Source organism: Leuciscus leuciscus (genome assembly GCF_965113295.1).
Source record: "Leuciscus leuciscus genome assembly, chromosome: 3".
In the NCBI taxonomy this organism is placed as follows: domain Eukaryota; kingdom Metazoa; phylum Chordata; class Actinopteri; order Cypriniformes; family Leuciscidae; genus Leuciscus; species Leuciscus leuciscus.
The window spans coordinates 37912707-37939224 of record NC_138727.1 but is presented as its reverse complement, the minus strand read 5'-3'; the positions used below and the strand labels follow the sequence as shown (position 1 = coordinate 37939224).

Below are 26518 nucleotides of genomic sequence, written 5' to 3'. Positions count from 1 at the left end.
TCCTGAACCCTACTGTTGTGCTGTTGTTTAAAGAAATGCCCTTTTTGTACAGTTAAGCTTAATTTTGTTGTGTTCAGAATCCTTATATCTGATATACTCTGATTTAATGGCAGCCATTATAACCTTCTCTGCACCCACCAGTGTTTCAATCCATTTTGTCTTTCTATCTGTAGTATACAGAGGAGTTTGTGAGTGGGCTGCAAACTCAGTTGGAACAGTCTCGTCTACAGGAAGCAGAACTACTCGGTGCTCTGAAAGAAATGCAGGACAAAGTGCTCGATCTGGAGAAGGTGTGTGCATGTGTCTCTGACTTTTTAGTCAGAATTTGGTATGAATTGGAAAGATGCTTCTGCACCAGTGGTGATGATTAGATCATCAGTGGCGATGATACGGCTGATATGGCTTGTGCGCACACAAAGTGAAATTATTTTTAACTGCATGAAAAAATATACTGCTTTTTGGTACTAAATGGTGCTGATGTATAATACTTAATGGTATATTGTCTGCATATTGTAGAGGAACAGCTCTCTGCCTGATGAGATTAATGTAGCTCAGCTGCAGGAGGAGCTGAAGCTGGTTAAACTGAGAGAGCAGGAGACCCTACGTTCCTTCAGAGAGATGCAAGAGGCCGTTACTGATCTCAACCACTGCTGGCAGGTGCAGAATCTACACAACCCTACTGAACTCTACACAACTTAATTGATCTTTACACAATTAAACTCTGTCCAAATCCTCTGAACTCTACAGAATTCAAATTTGTTTTTGTTTTGCACTGCATTGTCATTTTCATTTGTTGATTGTTTTGCCATTCATAAAAAAGTATGAATTTCTGTTAATCAAGAATGGACTAATACAATTATTTCCCATTCTCCCCCCATTCCATTACTTTATTGGTTCTTCTACAGGTCTTCAAATCTAATTCTTTGCAAACCTTTTTGTTTTATTTTATTTTTTTATCTCAGAATCATACGTCTCGTGGAGGAGGAGGAGGAGGAGGCCATTGGAAAGAGTCTCCTAAGAAGAATGCGTTGAATGAGCTGCAGGATAAACTGATGAGTTTGAGACTGCGAGAGGCTCAGGGTCAGGCTGAACTCAAAGAGGTCAAACTTAAAAACCTGCAGCTGGAGAGCCAGGTTAGAACTACAATGTCTGTCTGTATCAGTGTTATTTTAGTATATTTTTAGTATAAAAGCAATGTATTTTTTATATTTTTTGTTAATATTTTGAATTGTAAATATATATAGTGTGTGTGTGTGTGTGTGTGTGTGTGTGTGTGTGTGTGTGTGTGTGTGTGTGTGTGTGTGTGTGTGTGTGTGTGTGTGTGTGTGTGTGTGTGTGTGTGTGTGTGTGTATGTGTATATGGCAACTCCACTGAAGAAAACCATGGAAAAATAGAAAAAAAGACCAAGAAACTTATACAATAAAGTTGGGTTACTGTATTTGCCTCTTAAAGAAACCCACATAGGTCTATGGACTACAGGACCAGCTCTATCTTTATACACAACTACCACGTACATACACAGTTAGTGAATTTATACATTGGTGGCCAGCACCAGTTAACACATACACACACATAATAGCCATTACACAAAATAAACAAATATGAAAACATCCAATATACCCATAGAAAAAAAAAAACTCTTCAAACAACACCTTGCCTTTTCTCCTGGTCTCCATAGAACCAGATCAACGGTAAACTAGTTGGCAGACATGAGCAAGAGAGCGCCAGTCTGCAGGAGAGACTGCAGAATGCTCTTTCTCACAACAAAACACTACAAAGCCAGCTCAACGAAATGAAGAGAAAGCAGGCCGAGTTTGACTGCAAGGTACAACGCATTCACAGTCATATAATTCAGGATTGACAGATTCAATGAGATAAACAGTAAATGGGATGCACAATAAATCTGTGCCACATCGGTTATTGCCTAGCATGAGACATTTCTTAGATTACCTTCATCATCTAACGCTCACTTAAAGTAAATCTTTAAAAACACTCTCTTAAGTGTCAAAATAAATAAAAAATATCATGCTCTTGCTGTAATGACTATATTCACTTGTAGCATTTACAATGATTAATCTTAGTTTTTATTGTTTTATTATTTATATGTTTAGACAATAGTATATAATTTTAATATATGCCATTTATCCGTCATCAGCCATAACATAAAACAATTATCCCCTTATCAGTATTAGCCAGAATTTTAATATCAGTGCATATGGAAGTAGAATAATGTCAAATGTTTTTGAAATAAAAAGCCTGTTGAATTGCACTACTTGAAAAAAAATAGGCATTGCATTAACCATGCTTGCATTTTAATGCATTGTATTTTTAGTGCTTACATTTTTATGGGCTGAAATTCAACATGGTTGAATATTTAAGCTGTGAATATTTCAATTAAAAACATTTCAAACACCTTTTCATTATTAAAAATTCAATAATCCATATTCACCTTTCATATTTCACTTCCAAAATATTCAAACTGTTTAAAAATACAACCAATAATATTCAACAGGCAATTTTCGGTCCATTTTATTTCGCTTTGTAAATTCGCTTCCACAAATTCAGTGGTTCAAATTCGACAGTAAATTCAACATTGACGTCCAGGAACTGCAGGAAAAGCAGTAGATTGCCGAGCATACCCTCCATCTGCTGTTAGTCTACCTCACCATCAGATGGTGCAAAAGCGCGTGTTGAAGACCAGCAACAGTTAGAACAAGTCATTCATTCATAAAACTCATTTACAGCAATGTAAGTGTATTTGTGATTATTATGACGGCGGTTTTATGTTAAATTCAGTGTCTCGGTTACTTTTCCTGTGTAGCCTACATGCATCTTTCTCTACCGTGAACGAGATTATAATGTTATTCCCCGATGCGGATATACAGATCCAATGTTACATTTTTGAGGTTGACATATATTTCTCTTGGTTGTTTAGTTGCCTTAACGTTATATTGTGGCGATGTGCTGCATGCAGGCTATTAGGGTTTCCCTCAATACTTAAGGATTCCCCTGCTGGACATATACAACGCTTAACAGAGCTTTTGTGTGTTTATCATCTTTTCCGCATGTACTGACACAGATAATCATTTTCATTTTATGAATGAATGTCTTCGTCAGCAACAAGCGCTTTTGCACCACCTGCTGGTGAGGTAGACTAACAGCAGATGGAGAGTATGCTCGGCAATCTACTGCTTTTCCTGCAGTTCCTGGACGTCAATGTTGAATTTACTGTCGAATTTGAACCACTGAATTTGTGGAAGCGAATTTGCAAAGCGAAATAAAATGGACCGAAAATTGCCTGTTGAATATTATTGGTTGTATTTTTAAACAGTTTGAATATTTTGGAAGTGAAATATGAAAGGTGAATATGGATTATTGAATTTTTAATAATGAAAAGGTGTTTGAAATGTTTTTAATTGAAATATTCACAGCTTAAATATTCAACCATGTTGAATTTCAGCCCATAAAAATGTAAGCACTAAAAATACAATGCATTAAAATGCAAGCATGGTTAATGCAATGCCTATTTTTTTTTCAAGTAGTGCAATTCAACAGGCTTTTTATTTCAAAAACATTTGACATTATTCTACTTCCATAAGTGCATCCCTAGCAAATAGACATAGCTAGACTACAACCAAAATTACATTTATAGATTAATGCATTAATTAGAATGTAGAATTGTATGTGTATAATGCAGTAGAAATAATTTAGCTGTCTTACCTTTAGAGCAAAGAAGAGGTGATGGCAGTGCGTCTAAGAGAAGCTGACAGCATGGCCGCTATGGCTGAACTCCGGCAAAAGATAGCCGACCTAGAAATACAGGTGAGAAATACAGGCCTACATATGTGCAATAACTGTGTCTACTTGACTATTTTACAGAAGTTGTATTTCTCTTCTGTAAAACAGCTATGCCACTTGGTATAATGCACAATTTTTGTTGAATTTTGAGGAAATATTAGCAATAAGTTAACAATGTTGTGTACATCTCATTAAATAGTTTAATGCAAATATCAGGATTACATTGGCTATTGCTCTATAGATAAAGCTCTCTCAATATTGATAAATATCGGTTGACCACTAAGTGTGTGTGTGTGTGTTACATATGGTATGTTTTCTGTGTATATATTGGCATATACAGAGTATAATCAAGTGTAAATGTGTGTGTATGTATTGCCTACAGAAAGAGGAAGGACTGATCCAAGGCCAGCTGAATCACTCAGACTCCAAACAGTATATAACTCAACTGAGGCAGCAGATCGCTGAACTTAAGAACGAGGTGAGATTTTCACGAACAAACACACCCATACATGCACTAGTATGCAAGTTCAGCTGCTATCTGTAACGGTCTTTGCACTTGCATCGTGATCTGTGATCAGAAAAAATGTCCGTAACATTTACAACCCACATTATTGTAGCTAAAAAAGCACTTATTGTACCATGATCCTTACTACACAAACCTGGTTTCTCAAATTTTCATTTATTCCTATTAGTATGGCTCTTTTATATGTTTCATAGTCTGCACTTTGCCACCATTTTTCTTAGTACACTCTATGAGTGGTTACATTTCTACCTCATTTTAGAGTGGTATTGTAGTGCTTTTCTTGGCCTTTGGGAGCCTCCCTAACCACAATAAAAACCACTCGAAAATCTTTTTCCCCATTCCCCATATGCCCTCACACACACAGGCGGCTTTGATGGTTTGATACTGTGGTGCTTTACCCACGCACCCTGTCACAACCCGGTCTCACGCACTTCATGTGATGATCTTGCTCATTTGTAGAAAAACCTTTCGTGACAGGGGGGTGTGAGAGTGTGTTGACATTCTGTTTCTCTTGAATGTATTTCCCTCCCTTTCACCTCTCTGTTCATGTATCACTCCGTCTTTCATCTCTCGTTTTCATCCATCTTTTCGTTTTTTGATTTCGTCATCGCCACTCACGTTTCCTCTCGCTCGATAGCTTTGCTTGTGTCAGTGTTTACATACAAATTTGAAGTGATTATGCTCCAGTTTCATGGTTACTGTAATCACTGAGTTGAGATGCATTGTGGGCGCTTTCAAAGGACGGATTTACATCAGCGTTTTACATGTGCTCATATTCAGCCATGAAATCAGGTCACCATATGTTCTGTAGTGCTAAAGATTTAGAATCATTTTTGATCAAAACAAATCAACTTGAAGAAACCCCACAGTCTAATATATAACACAAGATGATTGCGAATTTCAGAGCAACTTTTTTTTGTACTTTAACAGTATAAAATAACTGGTAAATATTATAATTGGGGGTTTCGATACTGTCAAATGAATCTGTACTAACTAGTTAACCTTTACCATAAAAAACATTTCTGTTATATATTGTGTATTTATTAGGGCTGATTCAAATTTTACATGAAATGCCAAAGAATTCAAATCAAATCACTATTTAGACAGAAAATTTAAATCATTCAAAAACATTCATTCATTTCATTTATGGTGGCCGACAAATCCATTGAATAGACATCGCAAAAGGTGGCTTTAGGTAGCAATATATATCAATGCATTGTTTTATTTCCATGTCATTGAACATAAACCAGTCACTAGCCTGCAGTTCACAACCATCTATTTCTATTACATTTGTCTGGTGTCAAGGCTGTCTATCTATATATATATATATATATATATATATATATATATATATATATATATATATATTATTATTATTATTATTATTTTATAATTTTTTTGCCTTTCGAGATAAAAAAAAAAAAATCTCGGTGATGTCCTAATTCGGAAGTGCTGTGCACTGACTTTTGCTCTGTGGTTTTGGCTGAAACGAGATCAACCAGACAGAGGAAGTGAGAGGTGGGGCTTGTGTAGATGATTGTCTCAGGAAGCTTTTCCATTGGTTAACCACAGCCCCTCCCACTCCCACACTCACAAATTGCTAAAGAACTTATTGGGAAACCCATGACGTTTCAGATCTGAGATTTTAGCAGAATACCTGTTTAAGTCTCTCACGAATGTAAGGACAGACACACACATACACACGCAATCACACTCACTTAGGCTCACTGACTCAGAAGGGAAGATCTGAAATGAGAGCGAAAAATTGTGGTCCATTTCTGTCACGCAAGAAAATCCACTCACTACGTGATTCACATAGTCGCATATTCACCAAGGGCACATGTAGATTTAAGCATACAAATGGTACAACAAACGTTACATATCAAAACAAACATGCAAAAAGTCTTGAAGATCGATATGGAGCCAAATTAAAATAAATAAATAGATTTAAAAAATACATTTAGATATACTAATAGGTAAAAAAAATAAGGTAAATAGATAAAACCACTAAATTCCAATTAAAATTAAAGACATACATCTTGTAGTGCTTTTCGTGCAAAAATTTATTATATCATTTGTGAATTGTGTAACATTTCAGTAAAAAGCCTCTTAATCAATTTGGTAACACTTTATTTTAAGGCGAGTTACAGGTTACATAATACTTTCTATCGTAATAACAGTAAATTATGCATAATTACAAGTAACTAACCCTAACCTTAACCCTATAGTAAGTACATGTAGTTAATTCATATTACTCAGTACTTATTTGTGTAATTACACAGTAACAACATCTTCGAACAAATCGTGACCATCAATTAAAACCAAACCACAGGGTTTTTTACAGAGAAGTCTCAGTGACAAACTGATCTTAATCACGTAGCTTGTGTATACTTTGCTCTGATAAGCAGAACTTTAATTCAGCACACATTGAAGACCACTACTTGTTGCTATGGAAACATACCAACCTGTTGAAAAAAAAATTGCGGTAAATGTGGTGTGGTGTGCCTTTTAATGTCAATGTTTTTATTTTACCGATAATTAATTAAAGAAATTTCTGTTTGATTCTCAGAAAATAAACCACAAACTCATGTTATGAACATTTTCAGATTTAACCCTTTTTTAACAGGGCAAAAGTGAGTCAGTGATTTATTTTAGTGTCTATTTTAGCTAATGTTGTTCTTTTTTATGGTTATGAATAAATCGCATCACTTTCATAGTGTATTTTGTTTTTTGGATGCTTACCAGGCCTTTTAATTAGCTAAATCAGCTATACTTCCTTGGTCAACCACCCTCACTACGTTTTCCATATGCTGGCACTGCTTCATTCCGATACTATTACAGTTTTTATTAATATTTTGAACGAGTTTCATCAGTTTAGTAATTTTGCTATGCACTATGTCATTTTGTTTATGTCTATAGTTTTATGAATGTTTGTTTTAGTTTTAGATATTTTAGCACATCAAGTTAAACTAGATGAAAATGAGAAATGTGAAATAAAATACGTTTTTTTATATTTTATTTTATTTCAGTTTCAATGAATTTATTTATTTATTATTTATTCTGTCATTAATTACTCACCCTCATGTCATTCCAAATCCGTAAGACCTTCGTTCATCTTCAGAACAAATATGAAGATATTTTTTATGAAATCCAAGAGGTTTCTGAACCACCCATGTGCAGCAACGTCATTTCAACTTTTAAGGCCCAAAAAGGTTATAAAGGCATTGTTAAAATAGTCCATGTGACTACAGTGGTTCAACCTTAATGTTATGAAGTGACGAGAATACTTTTTGTGCGCAAAAAACAAAGAAAGATAATGACTTTATTCAACAATCTCTTCTCTTCCATGTTATTCTCCTACGCTGTTGATGTAGTGTAAACAGTGCAGCGCTTCCTGGTTCTACGTCAAAACGGCGCCTCACTATTGGCCAGCTCCTGCGTCAGCATCACACGCATGTGTCAGGGTGCTCACATGACCAGCGTCGGCCAATAGTAAGGCGCCGTTCAGACGTAGAACCCGGAAGCGCTGCACTGTTTACACTACATCAACAGTGTAGGAGAATGACGTAGAAGAGAAGAGATTGTTGATTATTTTTATTATCAAGTCATTATTTTGGGGGGTTTTGCGCACAAAAAGTATTCTCAACGCTTTATAACTTTACATTTAAACCACTGGAGTCACATGGACTATTTTAAAGATGTCTTTACTACCTTTCTGGGCCTTGAAAGTTGCAATGATGTTGCTGCATATGGGTGGTTCAGAAACCTCTCGGATTTCATCAAAAATATCTTCATATGTGTTCCAAAGATAAACAAAGTTCTTACAGGTTTGGAACAACAGGGTGAGGGTAATTAAAAGGGTAATTAATGACAGAAATTTCATATGGTTTTAGTTTTTTCGTTTTACTCAACTATAATAACCCTGGCTAGACGTGCACCAATACAGCATAAACTACCTTGAAAACAGGTATTTTCTGCAGGGCTGTGCATTTGTAAGAATATTTGCTGGAATATAGAACTTGTCAACTTGCCCTTCTCTTGAACATTTTAGATCAGGGAGCTGCGTGGACAGTGCTCCAAGTTCCAGAATACCAGTGGTGGTGCTTATCAGGACCTATGTTTGGAAAGCCCAGCGTCTGCAGAAGGCGATTACCTCAGTTCAGACGAGGACCTTCTTCAGAGCCACCTGCCTGTGACCGCCCTGTATCCGCATCACTCGTCACCTCGTCTGGACAGTCAAGGCAGCACGGACAGCGATGGAGAGGAAAGGAACCCCATTCAAAACCCCTGCCAAGACCCTCTGCCTAACCAGCAGCAGCTTTACCCGGGCATGGTGTGTGCCGAAGGACTCGAGAACTGAGATTCCTTGAATTTGTGGGACAAGGAGAATTGAAAACTTTAGAAAAAGACATGATTAGACTGCACAAAATGCACACACATATAGCGTGAGAGAGAGATTATGTACATTCACCCAAAAGCTGTCAGAGGTAGGGCAGGAGACTGATGCATAGCGCAACACTCTCATAGTATATGTTTCCCTCACTCTAGCTGTGTCCGAAATCTGAAAAAACGCCGCCTTTACTGGCAGTATACGAAAGTATGATGGCACCAAGGCATATCCCGATCCGACGTTTGCCTTCCATCTGTTCGACTTATAATGTTACCACAAACCTGTGCATTCAGTTTGGCGGTTTGTGCTAAAATGACATTCTGATAAAGAGATAAGAAATACAAGATTCTTTTTCATGTTTTTGAAAACTTGAGATTACATTTTATACAGAAATTGCATTGTATTCACAAAAGTATTTCTTTGGTTTATGTCTAAACTTCACTTGAATTTGTTCTAGATCATTAGACGTGACGTTTGGTGTCTTGGAAGCTGGCCTGAAACTAGTTTCCTAAGGCGGTACGTTCCTACAACCACATGGCAGCTGCCTTCGGTTTCGGACACAGCCTCTGTCTCTCTCTCTTATTCTTTCTCTTTGCCTTACTCTCTCTTTTACTGTCTTTTTGTTAGTGTGTCTGTTGCGCTACATGTAATTCTTAAACGTATTGTATTCATAGGACTGAATTTGAGTTCTGTGTACCATCTACCAACATAGATATTCTCCTCTCAGAGTGGTAGAAAGGTCGGTCATTTTCGCCATTTTCTCCTATCAAAGACAACAGTGTGGCTTTGAAACTACCTCTAAGGGTGCTGTCACGATTGCCTAGTCCGAACCCGAGTTCGATCGCTCCCCCCTCTTCACGACGCAGGAGAAGGCGGTAAAACACAGCGTTGCTCAACTTAATTTTATATTATGGTTTTTGAACCTTTGGTTTTGTTTTCCAAGCGTCAGCACATAATGGCACTTGCGTCTATCTGCCGCGTATGTACTGCAAATGTTCTAAAGAGCGCGGGAGTCCATTTCTGCTGAAGGCAAGCAGAAATTACATATACATTCTCTCGGCTTTCAGACCGATGTTGAATGACAAAATAACCTTATAAAATTCATACGCTGTTGAGTTCATAGTGCATAAGTACATAGTGTGTACGTGCATAGTGTTTGGGTATCTTTTGAATTTTAACGATTCCGATTTTGTTTATTAATTCTGATTCTTATCGATTCCTAATTTCGATTCCAAACTTGGATATCATTCACAGTTCTTTTAAGTCTTAATGCAAAACATGCAAATATTTTGATTTTTTTTACTATTCAGTATGAGAGGCAGCTTTCTATGCACACTTTTTGAATGTGTGCGCAGCACATAAAAAAGTGCACGAATCTTCTTGCGCTTGAATGGTTTAAAATCCCTCAATTTTATAACAAGTATTACTTAAGTATTAAGTTAGGATTAAGTAAGTACCTTAAGTAAGGATTTTTGATTCCCAACCCCAGTATTGTGTATAGTGCATCCTTTGGGACGCAACTACGGATTTATAGAATCAAATGTCAGCAGCGAACCGTACCCCAGACCTCCCTGTTTTAGGCGGACTTGGGTACGTTTTGTGGATGCGCTCCCGAGTTCAGAAAACAACGTTCACATCATCCAAACTCTTACATCAATCGAACCCGGGTGCGCACAAAAAGCACTAGTGTGAAAGCACCCTAATTTAACCAGACGCTCCCTTTGAGCATACCAAATTCACCAATACAACAGCCATCTGGCTTGAAATGAGGTGGCAGAGGAGAGAAAAATTAAGCAGGAATTTGGATTAGCAACATCCTATCAAATCTTTGGCTTTGGAAATCATAGGATTGTCACGCTCAGTTGGTGCCTAACTTAGGGACCATCTCTCTCTTTGTCTACTGTTTCTTTAGAGGCTTGCAGCAGAAATGGTGCTGGACGTTCTTCATTTTTCTGTATTGTTCTTCTGAAGAGGATGTTCACCTCTTATGTTTTTCCTCAAACGCAACAGACACTACAATCACTTTAATGAGAGGTAAAGGCTGAAGGAGAATAAGAATGAACAAAGTCGTATTATATAATATAATAGGGATGTTAATAGTTACATACATAGATGAATATTACCGTAGCTCATCCATGTATTTGTGTGTGTTTTATACAAAAACAAAGAAAGGTGATCAAAATTTTGGATGGAAAAAAAATCCATTCCAAAAGAAAACTATTATGTGTCAACATTGCCAAATGTTTATTTTTTATGTTATTTATGTTTATTTCTTGTTTTTTTTTATAATGTACATGTACTTCATGCATACAGAGGCCAAAATATTTAATATTTAATTCATACTATTCTTCTGTGCCAATCCTGAAAAACAGCTTGAGGCTGAAACTACAGGGTCTCCAGAAAAGAGATTAGTCCAGAAAAGGTAAAGAAATGAAAAACAACTGCTGCTATGACATTTCTAGTTATTTTATTATTATTTTTAAATATGTTCACAAGGATAACCCCTCTCCCATGTAGAGTAGATCTATATGTCCAAGATATACTGTGAACTTATTATTGACTTGATGCTCATCGGCAATGAGTTGCCTAGACTTGTATTCGAACTTGATTTGCATTTCACAAATCTGCGTTTAACCACCAGTTATAGTCAGTTACTGATCCTGACTTTTAACGGTTAACATGAGATTTTGAGTTTGCGCTGATTCTAAAGCAACTTCCTGAAGTGTTTGTGATGACTTGCTCATGGTTGTGTTATTGAAGTAAGTCTTTTTGACTTGTAGAGCTACTGCTTGCTTGCATTTGATTGAACTACAGAAGGTTTACAAACAAACGTAACTACTAAACTAAATGACAGTTGATACGAAATAATGTGAGATTTTGTATATATGCGTATATTGATAACAATTTTCTTCCTTTTAAGCAAGTTTGGTCACTTTAATTATTCTACCCACTATTTCGTAACCTGTCTAAGACTTCCATCTGTCTCGGTACTGTCTACGATGTCGTGTTTGTCTGACCACACTTGGTGCATCAGTGTCATTGCCTTTCCCCACTACTGCCTCATTCTGCTAAAGCTCATCGATCGTTGCATTAATCAGACATTTTAGGTGTTTACATGACTTTCTGAGAGCAAAACACTTCCGTCCCTCTGCTCAGACGCGACATTTGCACCCTTTATTGACAAAAAACAGTGAGAAGCTGCTCTCAATGTCTCTGACATTGATGCATTACAAGACATCAAAAAAGGCATTTACAGTATGTGCTGAATCTGAATGGGAAGCCGTTTAAGTGTGTTCATAAAGCATATCTACTTTTGAGTGGTCAGCTCTCAAGATAATCTGGGGTTGCTGTTTTAACTTCTCACAGTGTTGTATTGACTGACACTTGTCTTCTGTTTTCTCCAGAATTGTTTATGAATGGAATTGATTGTGTGGAGTGGCTATTTTTCCTTTCATCAAACCTGTTATAACCCTTTTACTTTTCAAAATATCTCATGGACATGTTATAGCTGAAAGAAAAAAGAAAATAGACAGTGCAAATTAGTTCAGTCATAATATTTTATGCATACAGACTTTTATTTTGTTTCATTTTGCAGTAACTTAACACCTCCAGCATCAGCTCCTACTAGGTTTTTACTCTGATTTAGCACATCCTTCCTGTTCTGCAATGACCTTTGTAACATTTAAAATCATCCACAAAACTGGTTTCAGAACTGTGTAACGTTTATAAACCGGTGTTCTTTACAAGAAAAGCAGCAAGTAAAGGAAGTTGCCGTAAACCTTTCATTCGCTGGTCTTCAAAGTGAAACCTCAGAGGGTCCCAGTAGATGAAGAACTTATTCACGCAGTCATTTTACCAACATTTGTTCTGGTTTGGGACTGTTGGATTTCAAACAGTCGAAGGAAACTGTCCTCACAACTTGGTTACAACACACAACGGTTTTGTGGTGTGCGTTTTAGCTTCTGAAGAATATTTGCTAATAGGAAATCAGAAATGTCTGTTTTGAAATTAACTTGAGAGAATGAGTTTGGTAACCATTGTTGTTAATTGAGTCGATTTTGTTTTAAAGTCATTTTGAAAGTATGGTCGAACACATTTCTGTCTCACATTGAGCTCGAGTTTCAGCCTTTTGGCTAAATTATTTTGTGATCAGCAGAAAAAAAATGAATGAAAAATGTCATGGTGATGATAATGATGTGGTATTGTGAGTCAGTTTTCCCTGCACAAGGTCCTTCACATATCTCAGAAACACTGTACCACTGTTCCAGTTAAAGCAGAATACCTTTATTTACTGTTATTTGCAGCATCTTTCGTGAGTTTTATCGCTCACCATTTTTGTTTTTTGCTTGTTTTTAAGGTTGTCATGTCAACAATGTTCATAATGAAACTCCGATTTGTTTCTTAACTACAACAACACTCTATAGATGCACCCTTTTATGCGTGCAAACTGCTGGTCAAAAGAACACTGTTCATGTATTGTTTATTGCCTCCTATATCAGGATATGTTTTAAATGGTAGTATACTAAATCATTCCAACGATACCTGTTTCTTTGTGTCCTCCTCTTTTTAAGATGAGAAGAAAGTGTGGTGTACCCTGCTTTATTTATTTTTATTTATTTGATTTATTTTTGTATATAGCATAATGTAATATCATCAGTGTTACAAGCATACAGAAAATGTGAATACTATGCATTGTATGTTTTCAAATGTAGTATGACTGTGCTATTTCAAACACAGTGTGCATTAAAACAGCAACCCCAAAAGCAGAGGTCAAAACGTCATCACATTATGCTTTCAGATGTAGCCATATTAAATAAATGGCCAGCGAGGGCATGAAGTCATAAAGCAGAGGCTGATCTGACATCATCTCCTCTATAGTGCTCCAATAGCTGCCTTACCTCCTTTCACCAGTCTGTAAATGTCCAATTGTCTCCCTGTTACACCCATCAATTTACATCCTCTCTCTCCTACAATTTTACTGATGTGTTATTAAGAATGACAGTACTAAAGATTATATAAATGGCAATGTTATCAAATGATGATCCAGTGTTCTGTATTTGATGATAAATAAAATGTATTTAAAAAAAAAAGAAGAAAAAAAGAATAAACATTTACATTCGCAAAGTGCACATTTTGGTATTGTGTAGGTATTATTTTGCATTTATGATGTTAAAACTATTTACTCATTATTTAGAGTGATCAATTTATTTGTGTGGAAAACATTTTTAAAACTCATCTGGCTTAACTAGTAAACCTAGTCTAACCAAAAGAGTTTCTTCCTATTCTCCGCCCTATAGTGAAATGTCACATTGGTTGGCCTAAATGCATGAGGACTTAATGTCAGTTATCTATATGGTTTCAAGGCATGGGCTAAAAAAGCAAAGTCTTGTTGCACCTCACACAACCACATTCTCCACGGTTCGTCAAGTGTTTCTACAGTCTCATCACTTTTCCCTCTCTTCTTCATCCATCTGCATGGGGGGCTGAATCTGTTTGCTGCCTTCCTAGCAGGGGCAAAAGCATATTTGAGTTTGAATGATGTGTCATAATCACACCTTCACAACCATATCGCACTGTTAGGCCTATATATGGTTTAGATTTGCAATGAATGACTATTGCAAGAATTTTTGCAACTCAAGAGTGATTTTTATTAGTCACATCGATGCACCGCTGAACAAAATAAGTGCTTTTCAGATGTATGCAACAGAACGTGTTTTCTTTTCGATGAGACCAACCTGATTTATTTTGCTGGTAGTTTTCCTTCGCACTGCAGAAGTCAGTATCATTCGAGTTTGTAGAGCTCGAGGCAGAGCGCGCGGCGGAAACTGACGCGTCTGTGGTCGGCCGGTGCTGTGAACGCGCGTTACCTCGCGAAGTTTCAGTTTTGCTGCGCTTTAAGGAACGCGCACCTGTCCTCAGTGATTTATTACTGCTGGTGACAGAGACACATACGACGCCGTAGTTCGGCCTAATCTCTTTGAAATAAATACAGTTAGATAAAAGATAGCCTACTGCATTTAATGTTTATTGTATTATAGAAACACCTCGAAAAAACTATTGGCTGGCTCTGGGCGCATCTACTGGTAAGTCCTGACAATTTATTTAAGATAAGTTTAAGTTTAAGATAAGTTCGTATGGCATCTAAACTGGCGGATATTTTTGAATATAGCAACATTTTTTATTTGAAATTAGGTTCCGGTTTTATCATGTTTTATGTTATGTTAGCCTATACAAAATCGTGTCTACATTTTGATAATAACCCTAAAACCGCATGTCCACATTAATACTTTAAATAATTAATTCATATATTAATCTTAAAAAATCAATATATATATTTGAAACGATATACTACGGTTCCCTGGAAGGAAGGGGTTAATATATTGCTATGGGGTTTTGCAGATATTTATGTAAACATTTTAAAAATGTATAGGCTATGTAATATCAATATCTTCATCCTGAAGATTATTGTTAAACAAGGTTACAAAAGGTCTGGTGATGATTAATATTATTAATTTGAAGTAATCACAGATTATTTTTTTTTCTCATTAGTACCTTGCAATAGCAGAAACACAAAATGGCTTCTACCATGGCTTTAATACATGTGTGATATGTTTAATCAACAGTAATGTTAGCAAAATATTTTCTGTCTGTGGTGATTCAATAGATAAAAATAACTTTTAAACCACTGCAGTCTTCATTCATTCATTGAAGAAATGGTTAGATTTGCTTTTTATTTTTCAAACTTTATACCATTTTTAAATATTTGTTTTAGGTTTTGGAGGCTGCTTTTGTCCCATTACTCAATAATCAGTGAGTATTATTTTGTGTTTGTGTGTTTATATTTTGCCAACCTCATGATGTCGAAGGATATACCAAACATAAACAAGACCAAAGTGATTTATCATAACAATTATCATCACTGTTTAAATTCAACTTACAGTATGAGCATTAATTAAACTCTAAGGCAATACGATGAGGTAACATGCTCACATTCAATTAATATATTACATTTGACTTAATATGCTGTTAAATATATATTTTAGGTACACCAGATACAGCCATTAAGGAGTTATCTTCAGTTTTTTTATTTTAATTTTTTTATAATATCAACTCAATAACTATATACAACAATATAATAACAATATCAAAAATTATTAGAAGATTACCATAATATTTCAAATTAAATAATTATTTTAACATAGGCCTGTTTGACATCATAAAATGAGTCGATGTAAAATAGCAGGTGCTACAGAAATTCCTATTTTCATATTTGAATAGCGTTCCCCTTGGCTAAAGCTCAACGTAACATCTAATTCATTTCTTAAAATTATTGTAAATAATGAGAAGTCTAGTGTTTCAACAGAAAAACGCTGTCATGTAGTTCTGGTTAGCAGTTGAGAGTCTGACTTGCAAGATGACAACAGATTTCCGTTTAGTATCCTGGGTTCGTGTTTCATTAGTTCTAAAAAAAAATGCTTTATCCTTTTATTTGGGAAATGCATTTTTGCCCTCATGAAGGCTGTTACTTGCAAAATATGCTGAATCAGAGCTGATCATGCAAAGCGATATAGGAAACATTATTTTACACTCAACGGAATCTGTGCTTTCCTCTATAGTGTGGAAAAAAGGAAATTTGTTCAATCAATATTCAATCCTCATTTAAATCAATGTTATGGTGAGATTTAACATGTAATTAAAATGCATCATGTCCCTGTATATTTTCCTCTCTCCATTTTTAGCCCTGCACGACAGTTTTCCCTGTCACTGGTTCTAGCTCTCTCTGTTCATCATGCCTCGTTCGTTTCTGGTGAAGAAGAGCAAGAAGGGAGGCTTTCGTTCTTCTCTTCCCATAGCTGACGTGCCCTATCTAGGCCTGGTGGGCTGGTCTGTCCCCGTAAAAGTCACTACACTGCCAGAGGAACCAGGCCAAGAGATACAACCATATTCTCCAATCATGCAGCAAAATAGCACACTCAAGAGTCCCGATAATGGCTGGAAAACAGGTATTGATCAACAAGATTTATTGAGGGAGTGAGGGGGGATCCTTTTTTTTTTTGTTTGTTTTTTTTGGCAAAAGCTTAAAAAAACACATACCTTTGCTTTTGTAGCGAAGCCAATACAGCAATAAATGTGTGTTGATATAATCAGATCGTCTTGTGTGATTAATACTGGTTCTTCATTGGTTTCTGCAGATCCAGCAGGTTTCCGGTACGGCCCTCCTCCTTCTCCAGTGCCCTGGTTACCTGTCAACTCTAGAGACATAGCAGACATGCAAGCGCTCAACAGCAGAGACTGTTCTCTGACGAGTCCTCGGAGGGATCTGGGCCCCAAACACTGCAGCTTATGTGGCAAGGTAGAACATTTTACGTCAAAAGTAAATAACAATAATAGTAATCATAAGACAATGTTATGTTCTCATGTAACACAAATGAAACACTGAAGCAATTTGTGTTTCAAATCCACTGTGTGATCAGGGGTCACTTGATCAGCTCCTCCAGTCCATAAATAATACATGACAAAACATTTTCCTTGAGTAGTACTGCTATATTTTGGCCTCTCAAGACTTTCCAGTGACAGGGGAAAAAGCTTTTCACTTCCTGAGGCGTCTTTTAACAGGTCTGTTTTGAACTTTTCCATTAGGTTTACTCGTCTCTTGCTCGCCTGGAGTCTCACGTGTACAGATCGCATGGTAGTCATCATCATGGACGCTCTCTGGTATTCCATGACAGCAAGGACCCAGGGATGACATGCAGGGTAAAGGTACAAGCATTAGTTTGCAAAGCTTTTTGTGTATTCACAATCAAAAGTGAAATGTCTCCCTCTGGTGCTGCGTACTGTAACTGCAGCCTTAGTTAGTAGTTGAGGGGAATTTAGTTACTTTTAAAACAAATGATATATTATAGTTAGTTATTACATAATATACAGTCGGAAGTTTGTAATAATTAATAAACATTTTTAAAGAAGTCTCTTATGCTCACCAAGGCTGAATTTATGTGAAGATTAAATACAGTAAAGCAGTAATATTGTAAAATATTATTACAATTTAAAAAACGTTTTTCTATTTTAAGATATTTTAAAATGGCATTCATTCCTCTGAAAACTGGAGTAATGATGCTGAAAATTCAGCTTTGTCTGTCACATGATCCTTGAGAAATCATTCTAAGATTATAACTTCTGTCTTCTGTGTGTGTGTGTGTGTGTGTGTGTGTGTGTGTGTATATATAATTCTATTCACTGCTTTTTTTTGTAAAAGCAAACATTATATACATATTTATACAATTCTATTCACTCCTTAAGCAGTTATTTTTAATTTTTAAAAAGACATATATATATCGTTTGCTTAAGCAGTCATATCATTTAGTCATATTGTCACAGTGCATGTGCATGATTTATTCAGTTTGCATTTCAGGAACGAACATTTGAGTGTAAGGAATGTGGGAAGGTGTTCAAACGCTCATCTACTCTGTCCACCCATCTCCTGATCCACTCGGATACACGGCCATATCCCTGCCAGTACTGTGGCAAGAGATTCCACCAGAAATCCGACATGAAGAAACACACCTTCATACACACCGGTGAGACAAGTTGAATTGAAACATTGTATATAATGCAGATTGCAGTGGTTTTCTAATGTTCTGACAATAGACAACTTTTGCATTTTCCCCCATTTGAATCTATACAAATGTTTCTATTCACAGTACATTGAGTGCATGTTTTGATTGCTCCACATTTTAAACTATGGTTTACTTTGTGTTTTGTTCAGGAGAGAAGCCCCATGTGTGTAAAGTGTGTGGTAAAGCCTTCAGTCAGAGCTCCAACCTGATCACACACAGCAGAAAACACTACAGACCCTTCAGCTGAACACACACACACAAACTTTTTCCTTCAGGAGGACCCGCTACTGAACAACAACCTTTGTGAATGTACATATATTAGCTTTACAAAACACAAAAAGTATTATAAATTATCAAGTGCATATTTTCTTCTATACGTTAACCAAGTAATTTCTTAAGCCAGCGTTGAGTGAAAGTGACATCATAGCTGCACACCAGTAATACAATGAATGCAAAGAAAAATAGTGCACAATTAAATGCAATGTTGATTCATATCCAGTGATATAGAAATTAGTCAAACAGCAATACAGCTGACGGCCACAGGTTCATTTGAGTCACTGCAGAACATGTGTTTAAGCTATTTGTTTCACAATATATGTTATGTTGAACTTGTGTATAAATGCACTATCCGCAACAATTCAAGACGGTCAGTATTTTCACAGCTTTATCTTCTAAAATCTATTTAGTTATCATACAAGTAAAACTTAAGCATAACAAGAAAATGACAGTTTCAAAGCTTTATTGCTTTACATTTGTTAGTGAGACAGTGTACATCTGTCAAACAAAAAGAACGATGGTTTACAAGTTGGGCTTTATCCAGTTTAAAAGTCTTCTGAGAACTTCACAGAGGGATCTGGAGAGATAAAGTGCTTTGGGTAAATGAAATGCAACCAGCAAAATGAACAAATGACTAAAACAGGAGAGCAGGAAAACTGAGCTTCTCTTGTCAAGAGCTCTAGAGACTTTATAGTAGACCTATTCATGGCCAGAGATATAAATTATAGCCATAAATGCATACAGGGGGAAGACAGTACAATGGCTGACACTCACCTGCAAAGCAGCCCTCGACACACAGATCATCCGAGGGCAGACAAACCTCCGTTGAACACATAAAATAAATCTGTGACAAGGCAAAAAAGAAGAGGTTTTAAAAGTTGATTCAAATTTTCTATTCTTCTAAACGCTTTTATTGCTGCTCTATACCTCTTCATCTGCCTGCAGGTTGGCATCTTCAGACAGGAACTGGAACGTAGTGATCGTGAACCGTCGAACATGATTGGTCAGGGCCTCTGCAGGTGTAGCAGGAGGCTTGTGGGTTGGGGTCTGGTCAAGAGTATTTGGGCACCTTAAAAAGGTATATAATTAGTTGCTGGACCAGATAGTTCAATAGATAGATGATTTTCTAGAAAGAAAAAAAAGAAACATCTCTCTTGTACCCGTCATAAATAATGATCCAGGCTGATTTTGCAGAGCGCGGGTATGCCACACAGTAATGCACCAGCAGTATAGCTGTGGGGTCTGGAGGGTTAAGCAGACGCACTTCAAGGTAAAGGGGTTTCCCCAGCAGCATACGCAGGGGCTGGTGGTATTGTGGGTAAAAGCTGTTGTAGAGCTCATCTGATTGAAAAGAGGCTGCAGTTGATGCACAAACCACTTTTTTTGTTGCAATAGTATTTCATGTGCGCATCAGTTTCCCAAACATGGAAAGAAAATGCTTTATAAGATGATTCATCAAGGTTTTGTTGTGAACAAACCTTCTGCGATCCTGAGCTGAACTCCAAACACCCCCTGAGCTTTGATAGAAGGGCCGAGGGAAGGGCTTTTCACCAGGTAACCCGCACTTACCACAGATCCGGGTAAATACCGACACTCAACCACTAGCCTGGGACGAAAGGGAACATGAAGTCTCAGCATGTGGATCAGTTCTTTGAGTACTGGTGGGATATTATTTTCACACGTACCTTACAGGCGAATCTCTAGTGATGGTGCCGTAATTTAGTCTGATGGGCTGCACTTTATTCAGGATCTCGACCATGTAGATGACCGTTTTACCCACCTCCTACAGACATTGAGTTTGACTTGCATGGACACACACTCTCAGGGCACACACAAACCGAACTCTTTTGCGATTGCTCTGGTAATGTGGTTCGGTCCATTTGAATAAATGTGAACACTGCTATCCGAACCCTGATGCGCTCCAAATGAGCTCTAGTGCAGTTCGACTGACATATGAACGCAACACGGACCAAAAACATCTAAACAAACCAAAAACACGACGTTCACAAGATGCGACCCTAAAAAGAGAAACAGAATACCTGGTTGTTCTCATCATAGGAGCTACATTGCCCATTACAGTTCAGTACAGGCATTGGAACCATTGTCTTCTTGCAGCAGATCTTTCGTTTGTGTACAACAGATGAATTCCTGCCGCTGTTTTGACTCCTTTACAGATTTTATAAGCTCTTTGTGAGTTCTCAGCTGGTAAAAATATCACCACTTGTAGACACATAATGCTGCGTGCTGGGATTAATGTGCTTGTTTTGTTTCAGATGTTTGGTTAGTTCCGTCGCAAAATGAGTGTCATTTGAAAGCTCGAAAGCTTTCCGCCACAGAATAAAACATTTTAAAAGATAATTGCTATTAAAAGTCTGACTTTATTTCTCAGAATTGCAAGATACAAACTCACAATTGCGAGATATAAAACTCGCAATTCTGACTTTCTCACAATTGCGAGTTTATATCTCGAAATTCTGACATCTTTTCTTAGAATTGTGTGATATAAACTCGCAATTGCGAGTTATAAAGTCCAATTCTAAGGAAAAAAAGACTTGCATGTTTATGTCTAGCAATTCTGACTTTATTACATGCAATTACGACTTTATATCGTGCAACTCTGACTTTATATATCCCAATTGCATGTTATAAAGTCAGAATAGTGAGATATAAACATGCAATTCTGAGAAGAAAAGGGAGCTTCCGGTTTGGGTGAGCATGTGAAAGCAGCGTTGTCTCAGGCTCCCGCAGCGGTAACTTTGAAAACTTACTTTTTCCTCAAACCCCCAACCAACTGAGAGTGGAAGAATTAACATTAGAACCTTGAACACCCTAGAGAAATGACAAAAGCATCAAAAGCGTCTAAAAAGACTGAAGCAGACGCTTCTCCTACGGGCAGCAGCACAACGCTAGCTAGCATAGCTAGTATGCTAGAAGACCACAGAGCTAGTATTGCAGCCGACTTCAAAGCAACCTTTGCTGCTCTGGAATTGAGACTCGACAAAATGCAGACAACGATAACAGAATTCTGAGAAGAAAAGAGTCAAAATTGCGAGTTTATATTTCACAATTCTGACTTTATAACTCGCAATTGCAACTTTTATATCACGCAATACTGAGAAGTCAGAATTGCAAGATGTAAACTCGCAATTGTGAGGAAAAAAAGTCTTGTTTTTGTTTTGTATCTTTAGGTTCTGTGTTAAACATGACAGTGTGAACGCCAAGCGAACCAGGACTAAATGTATAATTTTCTGTTTTGTTCTGGATCAAAAGAGAATGAACTACAAGTGTGAACACACCCTCAGATACATACCTACTGCAACTAATCTACTCACATATCTGTGCACCCCACATTCATCCAGCGGGATCTTGAAGAGGGCCAAGTCAGCTGTAACTTTGTGGGGTGTGCAAGAGCTGTTGCCAGCCGTGACAAGGGTGGCTGGGGAAAAGGGCGGATCGGCGGCAGATGAGTGAACCGAGAAAACAAAATGTCGATCCATTGTGCATTCTGATTGGGATACACACAAAATTGCACAGGTGTTAAGTACCATGTTTCTCTTACGGAAAATGTTCCTGTTTGATTCTAAGAAATAATTACTTCCCAAAAAAAACCATGTAAAATATGGCTGTCAGTTTAACATTGTAACAAAAAAATTATTAAAAAGGTTAAAAAGAACAATTTAAGCAATTATTTAGCCCATATATTTAATTCTAAATCATCCACATTTTTGTAATTGTAAATAATTTCTCATCACCATAGTCAATTAATGAAAGGTTGGTTTTGTGTTTTAAAGTAAAAAAAAAGGAGCGGCTGCTTTTCAAAATATTTACTGAGATATATATATACACAATTGCAAGCATACTTATGTAATTACTTTGAGACTGGTAAATACTACACACCAAGTACCAATTTTGAATTAATGTTTAGTATTCCGTTTGAATTTAATAATGTTTGTCCAGCTCACCGTCCATGGGGTAATAACACGACTGGCTGTCTTCACAATAACAGCAGCCTCTGTCATGGCACTCTGATGATGATATAGCCACAGATCCACAGACCAGCCGCTGCTCAGGTGCGACATTACATGATTCTACACAACAAAAATGTGAAATTTAAAAATGTTTTTTAGAAAGTCACAATGTTTGAATCCATTCATAGGCAGTGTTAGGGGTAATGCAGTACAAGTAGCGTGAGTAACAGGGGTTGGCAACCTAGTCTAGTGAAGCCAGACCTGCAGACTGAAGGCAGAAGGTCTGGAGTCCATGGCAGCTTTAAAGTGCCCCTATTATGCTATTTTAAAGGTTCTTAATTTTGTTTTGGAGGTCTCCTACAACAGGATTACATGCATCAAAGATGCAGAAACACTTTCATTTTCTCATAATATACATTGCACATCACCACATTGTTCTATGATTCTTAAACGACTCGTTGGATGATTCAGTCTTTCTAAATCCCTCCTTTCCGCGAGCTACTCTTCTCTGATTCAGCCATTGACGTTCAGCCATTGATTGCTGGGGTGTGACGTCTGAGGCTGAGAATAAGCCCAGTCCAGATGAGAAAAAGTGTCGCAAAAGTAACAATGCTTTACTTTTATAAGTTACTTTCACCAACACTGTCTAGAAAGATTCATACTGTACCTTGACTGAAAGAAGCCTGACATGACAGCAAGGACTCAACTGTGCGCCCATTCGGTGTTTGATATTTTAATATAATTCGGTACTGTCCATCCTGATTAAAAGAAACAAATATTCATGAAGTCAAAGTCATACAATCTGCATAACACTGAATGACATCACAGACCTTATGAGTCATGTGACATGAAGAGTAAGGCAGGAGGACGTTGATGGCACCATCTTTATCCTTTCCTACAGAATACCCACAATGACTTGGAGCCTCCAAAATAGGTGCAGCTTCTGTTTTGATCCCACTGGAAGCATCTATAAAAGAAAATGACAGATTTAAAAAAATAAAAACATTTTTCAAATATTAAACAAATTTTCATAAATCACTTGACCTCAAACAACCTAGAAATGCCCCATTTTCATGGGAATTGATAAAACACAGATGTTTTCGCCTAAACCAACCTCAAACTCACCTTGCACAATGATGCCAGATATTGGTCCAGGTGGTAGTTTTACACTCATATGTTGGCTAAAACACGCCACCTGAAATTTAGGTGGTGGTTGAGCAGGTGTGTGTACAGTTGTAAAGTGAGGTACTGTAGGTTCCGTGCCTCCATCTCCAACATGTTGACACTGAAGCTGTATGGTACGGAATCGCAGTTGAGGGGAATACCAGAACCTGACATATAGAGAGATCACTGTAGGGGACTGAAGAGGTAAAAAGGAGAGGAAAAGAAAGGAGAAAGAGTGAAAAAGTGTCATATGATAGCTGACAAACACAGGACAATGTGCAGAATGTAACCGAATGCCATTCCTAACTCAACCCTAAACAAGTGATTAAAAAAAAAATCTTATTTTTTAAATGTAAATTTTTAAATATGCATCTTAAATAATAAAATAATATAATAGTGTTATTTAAATAAATATATACATTTCATTATGCAGCATTGTTTTTGTTTGGAAAAGGGGTGAATCGTCTCATTACCAAGACCAGTTGCTTATTAACATTCTTCTAAGCATTCTACAAATACAGGAAAATGTTTGTTATGCATTAACCTATTAATTTATTCAACTTGAACAATTTTAAAAAAGCACCCTTTATTCATACCCATTGTGTCTGTAAACTATACAAACAACAATATATTAACTTCCAAAGTCACTTTTTGTAATTATTTTAGCTCATTGCCATATTTAATTAATTTGATTACATTTTTTTTTAAAAATCAATATATTTGCTGAAATCTTTACCTAAATTTGCTTACAATTACTGTTACTTTTATATGAGATTTGTGAAAAATACAAAAGTTTGAATTTAAGTTTATTATTCCATTTTAATTTAATAACTGGGTTATTCAAATGACACATAGGAAGAATGTGGTGAATCTCAGCACTGAGGGCTCACCTTTTTGTGTGTGTGGCAGGAAGGTAGTGGTGAAGAGAGCTCAACACTGCCACCTCTGGAGCGGAGTTTGTAGTTACAGGCTGCTGAGACGGATGCGATGGAGATCCAGGTATTTGTCTTCACATCTTCAAAAATTACCAAACCAGAAAAGAGCAAAAACATTAAGTTTTGATATATTTTATATGTGCATCAAAGCAGTTTATATTCAGGAACGTAAAATAAAGTCATAATGTAGCTCACCTTTGACTTTAATGGAGTCCATTCTTGTTGAGGGAAAAGTTACTATTAATCTGTTCTTCTTGCAAAAAAGTGATGGAGACATTTTGGGGGGGTCTGCAGGTGGAGTCGGAGAAAAGACAGTGATCTGGGGGAACAGGGGCTCTTGCATAAGTGGCTTGTGTGTGGGTCGAGGAATTGAAGTCCATGGCATTGGCTGGATGGACTGTTGCGAAGCAGTGGTCATGGCTGGCTGATGATGGTACAGGATGGGGTGCTTAGAACAGAATGACTCAGGATAAGGGGGACAGGATATAGGGTACGGTGCATAGTGTGGAGGGGGCATCACTGGGTATTGGGGTACCATCTCTTCATGTGTTTGTGGAATTTGATCCACAGGTTGAGGTGCTGGATGATGGTAAATGTGAGCAGGCGGTTTCTGGTGCTGATAAACACTGTCTCTCTGATGGACGGGACGCGTGTCAGGATGAAACAGTGGTACTGCAGGTTGTTTATAAGGAAGGTGAGGGATCACAGCATGTTTAGATGAATCTGGTTTAGGTGTTGCAAGCTGCCATGTGGAACCAGGATGAAGGTAGGGAGGAAACCCAGACAGGTGGTAAGGGAATGGACAAGAGAGAGTGAACTGCTTTCCATCCCAGATGATGACAAGAATGCTCTCTCCATCCTACAGAAAAACAAATGAAACTTCTTGGTCTGAAACATAGCTCATATCTTCTCAAAGCAAGCAGTGACTTTTTTTTAAATCAAGGATCTTGTGACATAAGGGACATTAAGTGTTTCTTTAGCATTTTGCTTAAATATGAAACGCTTGTTTCCACCATAGAATAAATAAATAACTCACTTTTTTCCCCTCAAAATTGTGAAAAAGTCAGAGTTACAAGCTAACTAGGAATTGCAAGAGGGGAAAAAAGTATTTTCCCCCTTGGATTTCCAAGGTTATATTTATCGAAGGTCCGAAATTTTTCCCCGCAATTGCTAGTTTATATCTCACAAAAAAACAACAACTCAGAATTGGAATAGAAACTCAGACTTTACTTAGAATTGAGATATGAACTAGCAAATTCAACAACAACAAAAAAATAACGTCCATGGTGGAAACAAGCTTCCATAAAAAAAAACAATGGATGTTGAAAGCTTTGAGGTGAAAACCATGAACTGTGGTAGAACATCCAGTAGTTGGCAAGGATAGGTACTCCTACTACAATGTAAGCATTCGTATCAATTTCAATTATTTTTTCACCCATCCCCACGTAAGTGAACTTTTACACACTCTAGAGTCACGTTTTCGATATTTTTCATACCATTAAGGATAGATCAAATAAAAATCTATATAAAAATCAATCATCAACAAACTACGGTTTACAAAATTGTGTAAAAGATTCACAAATGTGGTCATTTTATCTCAAGTGTAAAACACTCAGATTACCTTAATTTCTCTTAAAACGTGTCAGTTTCTTACCGTCACAGTCACGCATTCAGAACTGAAAGTGGTATGAAGTAGAATGACCTCAGGAGGAGACTGTATGCGATATGCACACGTCTCAGATAGGAGAGGCAGTACATTCCCATTCACTTAAACAAAAAAATGCATGAAGAATGTCAAACCTCAAGAACAACAAAAGGATTCAGCTGTGAAAAAAGTATCAATAACAGT

General features: G+C 37.0%; 2 protein-coding genes and 1 long non-coding RNA gene across 5 annotated transcripts in view; 1 reads left to right on the top strand and 2 right to left on the bottom strand.

Moving 5' to 3' along the window:
- evi5l (ecotropic viral integration site 5 like) overlaps positions 1-19048 on the top strand; it is a 45791-nt gene extending 26743 nt beyond the window's left edge. For 2 of the 3 annotated variants that reach the window (XM_082163715.1, XM_082163714.1), the window contains 7 exons: positions 174-290; positions 517-657; positions 963-1133; positions 1680-1826; positions 3728-3823; positions 4182-4277; positions 8374-13841. In XM_082163715.1, the coding sequence (XP_082019841.1) occupies positions 174-290; positions 517-657; positions 963-1133; positions 1680-1826; positions 3728-3823; positions 4182-4277; positions 8374-8682 (1077 nt within the window). In that variant the 3' untranslated portion in view covers positions 8683-13841. Of the gene's footprint in view, positions 1-173; positions 291-516; positions 658-962; positions 1134-1679; positions 1827-3727; positions 3824-4181; positions 4278-8373; positions 13842-16904; positions 17066-17352; positions 17473-18121; positions 18288-18475 lie in introns of those variants that run through there. The other variant, XM_082163716.1, reaches the window with a different exon arrangement.
- On the bottom strand, positions 12308-14795 carry LOC309494395. The gene is made up of 2 exons (XR_014204315.1): positions 14448-14795; positions 12308-14216 (listed from the first exon to the last, which is right to left on the bottom strand). It is a non-coding gene; the product is annotated as an uncharacterized lncRNA (long non-coding RNA).
- Positions 19049-19902: 854 nt separating the features above from the next.
- On the bottom strand, positions 19903-25295 carry LOC309494394 (uncharacterized protein). Its single transcript, XM_082163717.1, has 7 exons — positions 24865-25295; positions 24625-24749; positions 23696-23930; positions 23401-23537; positions 23238-23328; positions 22565-22690; positions 19903-22107 (listed from the first exon to the last, which is right to left on the bottom strand). Exons 1-7 carry the CDS (start codon positions 25205-25207, stop codon positions 21881-21883), a joined length of 1284 nt encoding a protein of 427 aa, XP_082019843.1. The 5' UTR covers positions 25208-25295; the 3' UTR covers positions 19903-21880.
- Positions 25296-26518: the final 1223 nt, after the last annotated feature.

Excerpts from the sequence above, each read along its gene's own strand:
- LOC309494394 (XM_082163717.1), bottom strand. The coding sequence starts at position 25,207 with ATGGTACCCCAATACCCAGTGATGCCCCCTCCACACTATGCACCGTAC. Across the intron at positions 23,329-23,400 it reads CATGTCACATGACTCATAAG|GATGGACAGTACCGAATTAT; the intron begins GTCTGTGATGTC and ends TCTTTTAATCAG. Across the intron at positions 22,691-23,237 it reads TCAGGCTTCTTTCAGTCAAG|AATCATGTAATGTCGCACCT; the intron begins GTACAGTATGAA and ends TTTGTTGTGTAG.